This window comes from Limanda limanda, chromosome 21 (assembly GCF_963576545.1).
Source record: "Limanda limanda chromosome 21, fLimLim1.1, whole genome shotgun sequence".
Taxonomy (NCBI): Eukaryota; Metazoa; Chordata; class Actinopteri; order Pleuronectiformes; family Pleuronectidae; genus Limanda; species Limanda limanda.
The window spans coordinates 10,598,400-10,612,892 of NC_083656.1; the positions used below are offsets into that span (position 1 = coordinate 10,598,400).

General features: G+C 41.2%; 1 protein-coding gene across 1 annotated transcript in view; it reads right to left on the minus strand.

The window, feature by feature from the left end:
• usp54b (ubiquitin specific peptidase 54b) overlaps positions 1–13,219 on the minus strand; it is a 38,028-nt gene extending 24,809 nt beyond the window's left edge. Inside the window, exons 1-2 of the mRNA XM_061095425.1 lie at positions 13,064–13,219; positions 5,119–5,211 (exon numbers count right to left, since the gene is read on the minus strand). Of these exons, the coding sequence (XP_060951408.1) occupies positions 5,119–5,211; positions 13,064–13,219 (249 nt within the window). The remainder of the gene's footprint in view (positions 1–5,118; positions 5,212–13,063) is intronic.
• Between the last annotated feature and the right edge of the window lie 1,274 nt (positions 13,220–14,493).

Consider the following 14,493-nt stretch of genomic DNA (forward strand, 5'->3'; position numbering starts at 1 on the left):
ACTTCAAAAAGCAAAAATATACATTTTAGGTTTACAAATTTTATTCATCCCCAAAAAATATTTGGATGACCTGATAAAATAGTTTAAACTTGTTTATTGATATCCAGTTAGTTTATCCAAATTCATTGATGGGTACATTTGTTAATTGCATCTTTTAATCACAGATAAATGAAGTTGACAATTCAACGCTGTACAAAGTTTTAAGATTTCTCAGATTTTCTCTAAGATACTATCAAACGGCAGCACATTCACTATGTGCACTTCTATCTGCAACAATAATTACTAAATATGTTGTTATAAAAATGACACGTTTAATGCACCATGCAGCCCCTAGGCAGATGCTCTCATTCTAGTTATTATTAATGTCATAAATAGAGGCAGTCGTTGTAGAAACAGTGGCAGTAACTTCAGTTTTTAGTAGCAGATAACACGGCCAGTTACTGTGTGGCTCATATGGGAGGAAATTGCATAAATCCAGATGTATCAGTTACTAAATGTAGAGATTTATGTCAGAACATAAGAACTGAAACTAACGGAGGCAGCGAGACGACAACATTTGACTGGGGCTGAACTGACGGCGTCTTCAGTGGGAGAGATAAAAGCACGGATGCCTTTCTCCAGATTGCCAACGGATAAAAGTGACCTAATTTTTTTGATGGTGAGAATTCTCAGCTGGAGAACAAAAAGCAAGAAGCAAAACTAAGCAACGGTTTTCTGACCGACACTAAAGCAGCCCCCCCCCCCCAAAAAAAAACAGAAATAAACACGAGTCAGTGTGACGTGTCAGAGCAGCACCTGGTCTTCCGTCCCAGCAGTAATTCAATCACTGATTAGATGGCTGGGCTGTTACCAGCAGGCGCTCTGTGTCCCGAGGACACACACACACACACACACACACTGTACCAAATGACAGAAAGATATTCTAAAACATGACTCATCTGTTTGGTTCCATTTTAGCTGCTCACAACTGTAGCAAACACAAACGTCTCTAATAGGTGCCAGCATTCCTGTTTGGTATATTTTTCAACCTATTGAGAAATGGATGTATTATCTATCTGGAACTGTGATGTGTGATAAACTTGGTTAATTAAAGATTAAACTATTTCAGTAAGAGTCAGCGAACAGTTACACCACAGGAATCTCATCAGAAGTTACAGTGATAATGACACAAAAAGACATTTGTATTTGTCTTGTTAATTTTTATGGAACAAGCAGTGATAGAAACACAGAACATCTGCAGTGGAGAAGCAGGTCACGATGCAGCGTTGAAAACTAAATGGATGCTTAATAATGAATTCAAAATAGTAACTAAAGTAAATCCTTTCCCAGCATGAAGATAATTCAGGTGTGTCATCAATTGTCAGTGATTTAACATTTAACAGTTAAGGGAGCAAATGTTTGACGTACCACTTTAAGTAAATAAGAGAAGACAAACTTAATTCACTGATCGGTAATGAATATCTTCAGGTTTGAGAAAGAATAACAGTGACGTTACCATTGGAGGCTTAAAGAGATTTTGAAAAATCAAGTTTTCTGACTTTTCAGACCAAACAATTAAAATGATTGAGAAAATAAGGACAGATGAATAGCTAATTAAAGTAATTAGCATTAGTTGCAGACTTGTCTAATCCCTGTATCCAGTAGTTAAATCGACTCAGTTTCAGTCTGTCTAACATTAGAACAATCTAAAACCACAGATTTTTGAAAAGGGTTAAAATGTTGTGAAATTCAAACAAATAAATCAAAGAAAATGTTAAAACAAAAAGCACCAAAACCTGAAACAGGTCAGACGCTGCAATGTGACTGAGCTGAAGCAGAGAGTGAGTCAGACAAAAACACTGATGGAAAATCACAGCTCACTCACTTCTGGTACCTGCTGGGATTCACTCATTATTGTAGGACAGTGGTACTGTGGTGAGTCAGTGCTTTAGAAAGAGGCAACTGTAAAATATGTAGGACGCTTCAAACGTTCAATGCCAGAGCAAATCCTGAAATTGATCATATGTGCGAAACATCCTCTCAAACAGCAGCTCAGTTATTTTCCAACAGTCCTGGCAGCTAAAGCATTATCACAGCTTTTCTGGTTCTATTTGTAGATTCAAACGTGTCCCTGTAATGTTGTTAATTACTTGGTTCAGGTCAACTATGGTCTCAGTTAAATACTGAAAGCTTCAACACTGAGTACTATTGCTATAACAATATTTGTAATTAAGATGAAAGAGTTTTTCAAAATAGTTGCTATTTTTTGGAAAGTGGACATTGTCATCATCAAGTAATTCATACAATTAGCCTGAACCCCAAACTTCAGCCTGTAGCTCCTGTGCAATAAATTTATGAAAATGGTGTCTGAAAGTCACACCCAGATCCCTCAAAACCTCTTCGATAAAGCTCTAAAGTAAAGTAAACATGCATATTTTGAAGGAGACAGGTTTGAAATATCTCCTGCAGCGACTTCACCTCTTCACACGATAATTAAAAACTTAAGCTTTTCTTAACTATAATTTCACCTACAAACTCTACAAAGTTTTACTTCCCAAACACTAAAGTTGACCTGAGTTAAGAAACTAATACAAGCTCTACCATCAAGGCATTCACTACACAGATCCAGGAACAGGGCTATTCAGATGGGAGTTGCTCCCTGGTCACAGTTACATAGTTTTTATTCCCCATTTTTATGTGTTTGCTTGTATTAAAATGTCAGAAGTCATATTTTTTCACAGTTTAGAAGTTAAAGCTTGTTGTTGTGATCAAATGGAGTAAAAGTGTTATAAAACAAAAGGCTCCAGTCTGTGAGTGAGGCTGAGTGTGTGCAGGCTGAGAGTTGGCAATGGGAAAGGTATAATGCAGTCGTGCTGACGGGGAGCACAGTGTGTGTGTGCGTGTGTGTGTGTGTGTGTGTGTGTGTGTGTGTGTGTGTGTGTGTGTGTGGAATAAAGAGAGAAAGAGAGAGAGAGAGAGAGAGAGAGAGAGAGAGAGAGAGAGAGAGAGAGAGAGAGAGAGAGAGAGAGAGAGAGAGAGAGAGAGAGAGACGAAAAAGGCAATGTGTGAGCAATAGGGTACGTGTGCGCATGTGTGCGTGCGTGTTGTGTGTGTGTGTGTGTGTGTGTTATGGTGGCTGTGCTGACTGCAGCAATGCGCCAAGGAGAATGGAGGGGGAATATACCCTACAGAGAGTGGGAGGGAGGGAGGAGGGGAGGCAGAAGGGGGGAAGAGAATAGGAAGGGATGAGGCTGAGTGAGTAAGAGTGAGGTGTGCGTGGGTGTGTGCGTGTCTGTGTGTGTGTGTGTGTGTGTGTGCATTTGTGGTCTAAGTGTGATGAGAAGAGCAATCTACACCAACTACCACATTCATTCATCTTTATCCTTCCTTCTCCATCTTTGTCCTCTTCTTCTCCCATCCTACTCTTTACAGCCTTTGTGTGTGTGTGTGTGTGTGTGTGTGTGTGTGTGTGTGTGTGTGTGTGTGTGTGTGTGTGTGTGTGTGTGTGTGTGTGTGTGTGTTCAGGTATCTGCAGCTACTTGTGTGAGTGTGTTGCTGTTGAGAGAGATGAAGTGTTGCAGTGATTTCTTGAGGGACAGCCACAGGCAGCCTCTGAACTTAGGTTTACTACAACAGCGGCCTCTTTATCTGCCGCAGATAAACTGAAATCCACAAACAATCCCTTCAAAATAAAAGAACCTACAATGATCAATTATCTCTTTGATTCTGGAAAAGAAACATGCCATTAAAGTTTCTTTTCTGGCGTGTTTCTCGTCGGGTTATTGAAATACATAAATCTCTGTTGCTGTGGTAGCGACAGCTGCGAACAGACTTTAAGAACGTTACTTCTGTTCGTTTTTCTGACTGAGGCCGGGTAATAAAAGCTGAAAATGCGAACACTTAACATGGCAAGGGTATCTTTGATTTGTACACCCAGGGCTGAGTCATGCCATACGCCCACGGAATTTAGTGTAGGTGTGCGTGTGTGTGTGTGTGTGTGTGTGTGTGTGTGTGTGTGTGTGTGTGTGTGTGTGTGTGTGTGTGTGTGTGTGTGTAGCATCCCAGCATGTCAGGAGAGATTTGTGAGAATATCATGGTGCGCGTGTATGGTGTTGTAACGTGTGCAGCATGCAAGTAAGATTTGTGTGCATGCATAGGTGTGTATTCGTGTGTGTGCACCATTCCAGCGTGGGCTCTGCTAGCTCAGCGCTTTCAGTCAGCCAATTAATTACAGAGAAGCGCTTGAGACAGAATAGCGTGTAGAACACACACATCGACACTGCTACACACACGTACGCGCACACTGCACATTACACGCACACACACACAACTCTTCCCTTCACTCAGACAAGCATTTGTCATCACTAATGCAACAAATGGCAGAGCTGCATAAGGCTTGTTCATTATGAGGGTTTCATGATGTTACACATCTTCATCTTCTCTTGGGCAAAAGCAGCCACTGCTGGAACACAACAGTGATTCAACCTGTAACTGTGTTAAAGAAGCTTTTACAATGACTGTGCCCAAGCAGCTCTTTACTGGTAAAACATTGTTTGATTCATAGTGCGTGATGCTTTTTGACACAATGGTGGAAGAAGAGGAATTAACAAAAAAGTGTTTAAAAATGAACTAGTATATAGAATAAAAGAAGAAATTGTAAGGAAGACTAGAGTTTGGTTGTTTTCAGACATTATGTAGGAAGAAGGCAAGAAGAGCTTGTATGAGTCACACGCTCACAACAATAGGAAAAAGTCTAGAACATGTGTAGAGGAAGCAGGAGGCAGCACATAATGTATAAATTCATCTCCAAAAATCAAATGTTTTTGTTTACAGCTTTGTATACAGTGTCTCCTCCTGAAATGTGAGTAAATGTAGAATTTCTATAAAACAAGAAAGCCTTTCTGCAAAACACTACTTCCTCATAGCACACGACAAACACCGATCTGTTTGTGTAATAAAAAGAGGGACTAAAAAGTACAATAAACAAAGAGGAGTTTGGCACAACCTTCAAAAGACAAACCAGGTCACTGTGCTGTAAGATGGATGAGTAATCTTCGAGAAGTGTGGCAGAGTAACACCGGAGTAATGTCCGCAGCTTTAGGTTTTGCAGTTAGGAGGACAAAGTGGGAGCGTCTTTACCTTTAAAGCGCAGAAGATGCACGAGTCCTCCATGCACTTGTGTGTAGTCAGCTGTCGAAAGCTTCGGCGAAAGATGTCGAGATGCCACAGAACCTGGGAGACGAAACACCCACAGAAAAAGACAATAAACCCAAAGGTTCCACATCTGAAATTCACCATTTCTACATTAAAATGTGATTTTTATTTAAATCTGCAGTGAGTCAATGACCTCTTCTGTAGACCTTGGTATAATGTATACTCTTTTTGGGTTAATACTGTTTTGCATTTATTTCAACCCACGTTTTTCATTTAGAACTCCTGTTTCCTCAAACTATTTTTCAGAATAACTTCCCATAAAAGGTATATTACTTTTAAACATAAATACGCTATAGTAGCTGCTTATTAAAAAAACTCCTTTAAACCCACAGATGAAATCTCAGCAAAGAATGATGGCATGACAGCTTGGGGGTTTCCCAATTGAACAGCAGCGACTGACAGAGCAAGTGATGGACGAAGGGAGATGTTATGATGATGAGCCGATTTGAAAAAGAACTGCTGAAAACTACTTGAAAAGGTTTACATGCTCCGAAGTTTAGAGAACACATCACTCTCCTCATAATGTCCATTGCTGCAGCTCTTCTTTTCAGCCTCTGTCTTCAACCCTTGATGTTTAGGTCCTGTCTCTTAAAGGCCCCACTCCCTACAAACCCTCTGCAGTGATTGGTCAACAAACAACAAGCTGACAAACAACATCTCGATCTGTAAATGTAGGTCTCTTTAACACGAGTCTCATCCTTTACAATTAACAAACATTTCACCACAGTTTAAAGCTCTTTTCTATTTTCATAGGTGAGTGATGCGGTGTGACAACCATCGTCTCCTTCCACTCGGGAAACCCGCAGTATACAACCAATCAAACAGCAATCAATATTCTCTCACTAAAATGTGAGTCAATCTACTGTGCACCAAAGCATCTCCGTGAAATCTCTGTATCAATCATATACAAACTCAACTGGTATATTAAGTGACTATGAGCCCGTCCTGAAATGATGATTCTGGTATTGCTATCGCCTCAGCCACATTCAGATACCGGTTGATTGTTTTAAATGTTTATAAGATGAATGCTGCTACAATCCCGGTGTCTGCATTAAATTTAACAATTTAATTAGATGTCTTTTTTTTACTTTTGTCATATAGGTTAGAGGTTCCTGTCCCTTTAAAATTAATTGAGCGATACTCGCTGTTCTTTAAACTGAATCAAATGACTTCCAGTAATGTGAGAGCGTTGCAGAGAATCCACACCCCCGGCCTGCAGCTCTGTATGACTTTTGGCCATTTTCAGCTAATTGTTCTTCCCAGCATCCGATGTGCTTTCTGCTTTGTATATATGTACAGCAGCAAAATACAGGCTGAGGGGGCTGTGTGAGGCAGAAAAGAACCATCAGAAATCCAAAAGACACAAGGAAGAAGACTAGTGGAGAACTGATCTACATGAGGTAGACATCTTTCTATCCTTCTCTCTCTCTCCTGTACATAATGAGAGGAAAGAGCTTTCATTAAATTCATTCAGCAAGCTGTAAGGTAATATTGACACAACACTGTCCCTTAGGCTTCGGCTGGACTATGCAGCACTTATTCAGGGGAACGCACACACACACACACACACACACACACACACACACACACACACACACACACACTCATACACACAATATGCACGTGCAGTTTACAAGCCATGATGCAGGCAGACCACTTTTTACACACAAAAACCTGACATATATGGCAACCTTAGCAAAACTGGTGTGCACTGTCTGTGTGTGAGTGTGTGTGTGTGTGTGTGTGTGTGTGTGTGTGTGTGTGTGTGTGTGTGTGTGTGTGTGTGTGTGTGTGTGTGTGTGTGTGTTAAGGACAGAGTGATAGGTGGAGGATAGAGGGGGTGGAGGATGACAGACTACATGCTGACGCCAGTGTATGCGTTCTATCTCTCGCCCTCCCCTCTCTCTGTTGCCCCTCCTCTCTCTGTAGTTTATTTGGTCGTGATGAATCGGCTCGCTGCACAGCACTGCAGCAGCCACAGGGAGGGCACACTCTCCCCATGCCCATCTCTCTTTGTTACCAGGTATCTGTCCGTCGATCTATCTATCCAACTCTTTCTCTCATCCTCTAAGTAGTCTTTCTCTCATGATCTACCATTTTTATCATTTGTTTCTCTTTGTTTTCTTACTTTTGTTCTCCGGCATGAAAGTTGCTGAGCTTCTTGAAGAAACTATAGGAAAAAAAACTAAAAATCAATTGAGAAAAAGAGAGAAAAGAGATGGAAACATACACAGATCAGAAGCTGACGTCATGATCTTGAGTATTTAGGAAGCCACCATCTTCCATTACTTCAGTAACAGATTAATGCAATCAAAGACGCTGGTTGTGTTGTCATGGATGAGGTGGTCCTGTCTCCTTGTTTTGTGATGTCAAATAGAGTTAAATCAAATGTTTATACTCTTGTTAAAATTTGCTCTTACTGCCTCAGATCAAAACCATTTTACTGGTGAAATACGGAGTGGCTTTTATTGTGAAGCAGCCACAGGACAACACCTCAGTAAACTCTGAGTATAATCTGTACCGGCTCAATGAGAGTTTACTGTATTATTACACCTTTCTTGCTGTTTCCATGGAAACTGCAGGCGTCATCAAAACACCCCGGCCTGACATTTTAAGGATTAGAAGGGTTTCTGGTGTTATACACCTCGCCACTGGAATGAACCGCGACATAAAGTGATATTAAGATCTCTCCCTCCTCTGAGGGACTTTAAAGTCCTGATTAAACCCACTGATTAACGGCAACTGCGGCCACAAGTCCCAATAATGTAATAATGGTAAAAGGTAAAAGGAGGGAAGAGCCATGAAGTCATTAAACACTAAGACTTAGCTATCAAGAACTACCGCTCACACAGATCATGTAAAGGTGCAGTAAGGATATATTGATTATGAATTCAGCTTTGAATTTGTAAGAGATGGCATTATTTTCCATGAAAAGAGTTACTGGTCAGAGTGACGGAGTGGTCTTGTTCTTAAGTTGTTTAATGTAGGAGTAGGTTTCCTCCCCCAGGGGACGGCCACACAGTTTCGGAGGAGGATCAAATGTAAGTCAAAATATTACATTAGTTATCAGAATGACATCAGGTAAAACAGCCTTGATTTGTGATAAAGTTGAAGAGAAAGATAAGAGCGATACAGTCGTTTTGGGTGATTTTACTGTTTTACCCATTTTCCCTGAGTCAGAAACGAATAAATGCTGCAGAACAGCTGAACTCAGAAGACCTTGTTGAGTATTTGGTGCAGTAGGAAGTGAATTAACAATATAAGGCTACCTTTTCTCAGTTACTAAGTGTGTATGAGATGAAACAACATGAATATAATCAAGAGACCTAAGGTGAGGTGGGTCTGAAGGCCCACAGAGTCAGACTACATATCCTCGACTGCAGGATACGTAATTCGTTTTCTTGAAAAACGATCTTAGACATTATTAGACTTCCTGAACAGGTAAGGTTTAACTCAAATACATTATAATAAGCAGTTTGTTTGTTTTGGTTGTTTTAAAATGCACATATTATAACATTTTTACCGTATATAAAGTTCGGTTTATTCTTTGAATGATCTGAAAATGTAAAAAAATTCAACAAATAAATTCTGTTCCTTCTACCTGCTATTCTTTTCATTGAAGTAAAGGGTCTCTCTGACAAATAAGTAAAACATCATTGACTAGATTTTAATTGATGACTTCATAGTGCACTGAAAGCTAAGATAAGGAGGTTTTTATTACTTTTAAACCCTTATTATATAGCTTTGTAATACAGTGATAACGATTATTTAAATATGCATCACTGCACAAATAAAAACCCAAAATTGTAAATAGGGATTAATCTGATAAGACAAAATATGTCATGCTTTAATCATACAAACATAAAGAGAATTAGAGACACAGACAGACACGATGACGTGTTTTGATAAGCAGCTGATCATCGTCCAACGACTCTTATAAGAACACTTGTCACATTCTGACAGGACAACATTTCTATTAATGTAGACGATAAAGGGATTGGATCTATTTAATCTGACAAGCTCTCACTCTCAGTCATGATCTGCTCTACATGACTGATGTTACTGTTGGTTGGTTTCTAACCTTGAAGGCCACAACTCCTACTGTTCTACTCTTCTGCTACCACACAACGCTGTGGCATCTCTGTCCCTGTCAGTGTTGAGTATCAGATGAAGCTGTTTCTGCACTTCTGGCCCTAGTGATCTGTCAGTCAACAGACCCTCTTCATAACAGACAATTTAACTTGTCATCGTTGTTTATGATTACAATGATGATGACTGTGTTGTATTCAAGTGTCCCCGTTAGCCACGAGTGTGACAGTGAGCCAGCACGCCTTTTTCTACTGTGACATCTCAGATAGCCTCGGTAAAAATAGCCTTTATATTTGCCACTCCTGAAAATGATGAAGTTCAGCGATCCCCTGACCTCCACACCGACCTTCATACATACTCCTGATTCTTTCATCAAGCCTTGAGTATTTGTAAAGAGCACTCCCGTTTACTTTTAAACTCCTCGATCTATTGTTGAGTTTTACTTTTGTGTTCGAACACAAACATCCTAGGATGATGTTGAGCTCTGCAGGTTTCACGGCCTGCTCCCTGCGAAATCCTGCATTGCATCTATACGGTTTATCCTTTCAGGGGTCACTGGAGCAAATCCCAGCTGCCACTGGATGGGGGCACAACCTGGACAGGTCCCTATAGAGCGTCAACATACTACAAACATTCAATTGAACTCACATTCACATCTACCGTCAATAGAATCTCCAGTTTTCCTAAGGAGTATATCTTCGGACTGTGGGAGGAATTCAGAATACTCAGAGGAAACATCATGCAGACACAAGGAGAACATGCAAACACCGCATAGACAGGCCCTGGCCAGCTATCATGTTCCCACCAAGAACCTACTGGCTGTGAGTCGACAGTGTAAACCACTGCACCGCTGTTCTACCCAGGAAACACACCTTTAAATAAGCAATTTAAGCAGCAATAGATCCTGGATTCTTTCAAATATATGGTTGTCTGAAGAAGCGGTTTATGCATACCATCGCCCCGGCAAAACTACTATGAAAGGATATTTGGCTAGAACGTGTCAATCTTAGTCGGTGACTCAGTGTATATATGGCTGTGGCCAGGTTGAGACAAAAAATGTTAAATGATATTTGGGTAAAATTTGGGTTTGAACACATTGCTGTTAGATTTTTAACAGCTCGTGCCAGTAATCACCGAGAACATCTGGCTCGGATGGTTTCAAGCACAGGCTTAGTTTAGTTTTCTCTAGAGCTCATTCGGGTTCGGGCAAAAAAACTGCAGCCCCATCCACACTCTGCTGCAGAGCCACAGTTGAACACATGAAAATACTGTATCATGAATATTTTTGGGTGTCATTGCACTTAGTATCCAGCCCCAAAAACCATTACCAAAGTTAACACTTAACTGTTTGTGTTGTAGTTCATATGCACTGAATGGATCATGCTGAAAATTGATTTAGGTTTGTATACGTATATATTCTAGGTAGGTTTGTAAAATAGTTTAGTTTTAGAAATGTAACTTTGCATAATTGACTACATGGCATAGCATAAACATTTGCCCAGGTTAAACCAACAGATTCAGTTACAGGGGTCATGCGTCAGTATTTATGTCATATATAGTATTGTATCAGTCAGAGGGACCAAACTCTAACTTTATGTTCTTAACCACACACACACACACACACACACACCATGCTGCTGCTGCCTGGTGACTGAGTACATGTGCTTGTGCTTCATCAAAGCCAGCGGATTCCATAAATCCTTTTTATTTTTACCTGCGTTTACGGTAAAAAAGTTGCTGAGCACGTATAAACACTTTAGCTCACTGCACCTTCCTTTCCTCGCATTAAATTACACCCAACAACTGCTGCTGACGTTGGCGCCACCCAGCAGCTCCACTGCAGCAGCGGGGGGTTAAGTGCCTTGCTCAGAGGGGCCCTCAGGGGCGAGGAGGCAGGACAGTGTATTTCACTTAATTTTAGTCAGAGCATTAATCTTTACAGTAAAGAAACAAGTTTTAAGGCAGTTTTGAAAATCAATTATTCATCAGAAAGTTTTCTGCCCCACTAAGGTGAAAAATGTATCCTTTATGTGTCATTTCAAATGTAATTTCTTAATTTCCATTTCACACTGTTTAGCATTTATACATTTATAGACATCACAGACCAAATGAAGAAATTAATCAAGAAAATGAATCATCTTAAGTTGCAGCCCTACTGCTATTAGAAAGAGTCCATCCTAAACCTGAACTTTGACCTCTAACTTATAATCTCGATAATAGAAGCACGCATGAACACATGCACATACACACACTATGAGAAACACACTGTGAAACAGACAAAAAAGCATCTCAGTACTTTAACATTCTCTCGGTTCCTCCTCAATCCTCTTTGTCCTCTCTTCTTGGTGTGTGCGTACATGTGTATGTCCTTGAATTGGCCCACTTTTCTCTCCTTTTCTCAGACATTCTTCATTTCACAAATAAACTTCATGTCCTTCACTTCGTCTTTTCATGTCTCTCTCTCCTTCTCTCCGTCCCCACCCTCTTTCTCTCCCTGTCTTCCTCTCTATCTCCTGCTTTCGCAACAAATACACATTTCCCCTTCTTACCTTATTTGCCTCTGTTATTCCACTCTTTCTCCGAGCAGTAGCTCTTTCAGTCCTCTCATCAGCTTTTTCATACTGTATACTCCTCATCCCTCTTTCTTCGCTTCTCCTCCTATGGCAACTTTTCCTCCTCTCATCTGCTCTCTTCAACACCCCCTAAGCTTCTGCCCCATCACCTTCCTCCGTCTCCAGCTTACCCCAACCTCGCTCTCTTCTTTCCTCTCTCACTCTCTCTCTCTCTCGCTCTCTCTTTTTCAAGCCAGTAGTCAAGAGGCATGAGTGTGTCTGTGTGTGTGTGTGTGTGCGCGCGTGTATGTGTGTGTCTGTGGGTACGATTGTGCCAGCTGGAAGTCTTGAGAGGAGTCAAGAGTGTGTGAGTGTGTGTGTGTGTGTGTGTGTGTGTGTGTGTGTGTGTGTGTGTGTGTGTGTGTGTGTGCTCGCAGAGAGGAGATGCAGCAGCAGCGGCGCAGTGTAAGCATCTCCACACACAGACTTGGATGTCTACTCTGAAGGCAGACCGGCAGCGGTGCCAAAACCCACCGAAACACGCAAACACCCGTTAATATGGTGCTAATCTCATCCCTGTCGCATTCAAATGCTGCAGTGGGAGGGGAGGAGAACTGCGAGTGCACAACTTTGTGTGTAAGCATTGTGCATTTAGTGAAGACAGCACAATGTATTCCTTATTAGAAAGTGGTGGCTATTGTTTCAGCCAAGCATGCAAACCATTGTATTCGCTCTTTAGTCTAGCACAGTGGATTTTTAAAGAAACAATTATGATCAGTTGCATCTCTTGTATTAATGTTATTTACACTAAGACCAGATCATCAGTCCAGGAACTGTGTGTTTTGGGGAATAGTGTGTATCTGGATGTTATAATGACGTAAAATCAATCATATTGATATCAATCAACCCCTTTCAGTAGACCTGATCTTCAGCAAGTTTGCACTGATACCCATGTGTCCCCAAAGCTTCCAAAAACAGTAGATTTGTCGCTTATTAGTAACAAAAAATCAATAATAATAAATGCCAGACGTATTTGGAGTCTTTGGACCCCTGTCACACTTTTCTTCAACTGGTTTTGTTGAAACATCAGCCTGTGGATTGAGGTCAAGTCACTGACTTGGCTTGTCAAGACCATGACACGGTTTCTAAATGGGTCCATGAAAAACATGTCACTCTCCAAATACTTTCCGACTGCCCTGAATTTGTGTGCGAGTGTTTATCCGACTGACCTGCAGAGCGCTGTTGAGGAAGCAGCTGTTCTGTCCCGGCTCGTTGCTCAGGCCTTTGCTGGGTGCAATAGAGGTCATGGTTCTCGGGGTCACCAGCCCCTGCGCCGCACCTACTGCTCCGCCGCCCGACGCAAAATAGTTCCTCTTCCACGACATCCCTACCTGGTGAGGCGGGGAAGGGGCGGGGCAGCAGACCAAGCGCCGGCCTCTATGTCACTCCCATGAGAGAGAACGAGGGAGAATGAGAGAAAAGCGGAGGACAAGGAAATGGAGGGAGGAAGACGAAGGAGGTGGCGGCGGTAGATCAAGGAGATGTGGTGTGTCTTGAACGGGGATTTGGCACCCATACACCCCTCCTCCTCTCCAGCCGTGTTTTCACTTTAAAATCTGTCCACTTGCTGGCGCCAGCAGTCGGCTTTTCGTTTTTCTTTTTTTAGCTCCTTGGACTTAGTGGTTCGTGTTTGAGGACATGAGAGCGTGTCCAAGGCGTCCTTGGGCAGGTTCTGTCCGATATATGTTGATGACGCAGCGCTGTGGCTACCATGTGGAGACTCCTTCAATACTTTCTTCTCTTTTACTTTGCCTGTAAGACACAAACACCAAGTTGTTAGCACTCATCTGTACCTTTAACAGATTTACACCACACATCATCATTTTTAACGTGAAACAGCTTTAGTCAGTGTTTTTGACAGATGTCATCTTTGGGTCTATTTGTTTTGGATAGGAGCAGACCTCAGGACATCATTATATCCCTGCAGAAACCTCCTTAAACTAAATATCGGAGACACAAAGCTAAGCAAACGTCGGATGGCAGCTCGGCTAGCAATAGCTCTGATATCACCTAACTTTTTGCATTAGTTTGATAGAGCTGCAAAAGCTCCATATTGTTCATTTAAACTTAAGAAAATGTTAACAATTATTAAACGCGTTTTGACCTGCTTACCATACTTAACAAAGTTCCCCAAGTAGCTTTAACACTCTTAACAATGCAATTGAAAACTGGAGATAAAGTTTTACACCATATTTTGCGCTAAAAGATTTACCCACTAGCTGCTGAACGTACTATCTAACTCCAATCTATGACGACATACTCAAGCTTCTTCCGCTATATACATTTTTTTTGCCTATGAAGCTGGTTGGGTGTTAGCTAGCTAACACTGCCAAACTAGCTAAATTTAGTTGTATGTAGCAGATGGGGAACAATGAGGATTACAGCAACTGACTTTTAAAGTGTTATAAAAGTTTGACCACCAAAGTAGCACTTTGTAAGCTAACTTTGCAGCTCTACAGTTTTTAAATTGTTTAGCCCATCGTTTTGGTTCTAATATACACAGTCTAGTCTCAGTAGCCCTTGTTTACACCAACAAACCCCACTGTTCACACAGTTAGCAAAACAGTTAGCAGCTATAGCCAGTAAACACAGTTGAAAA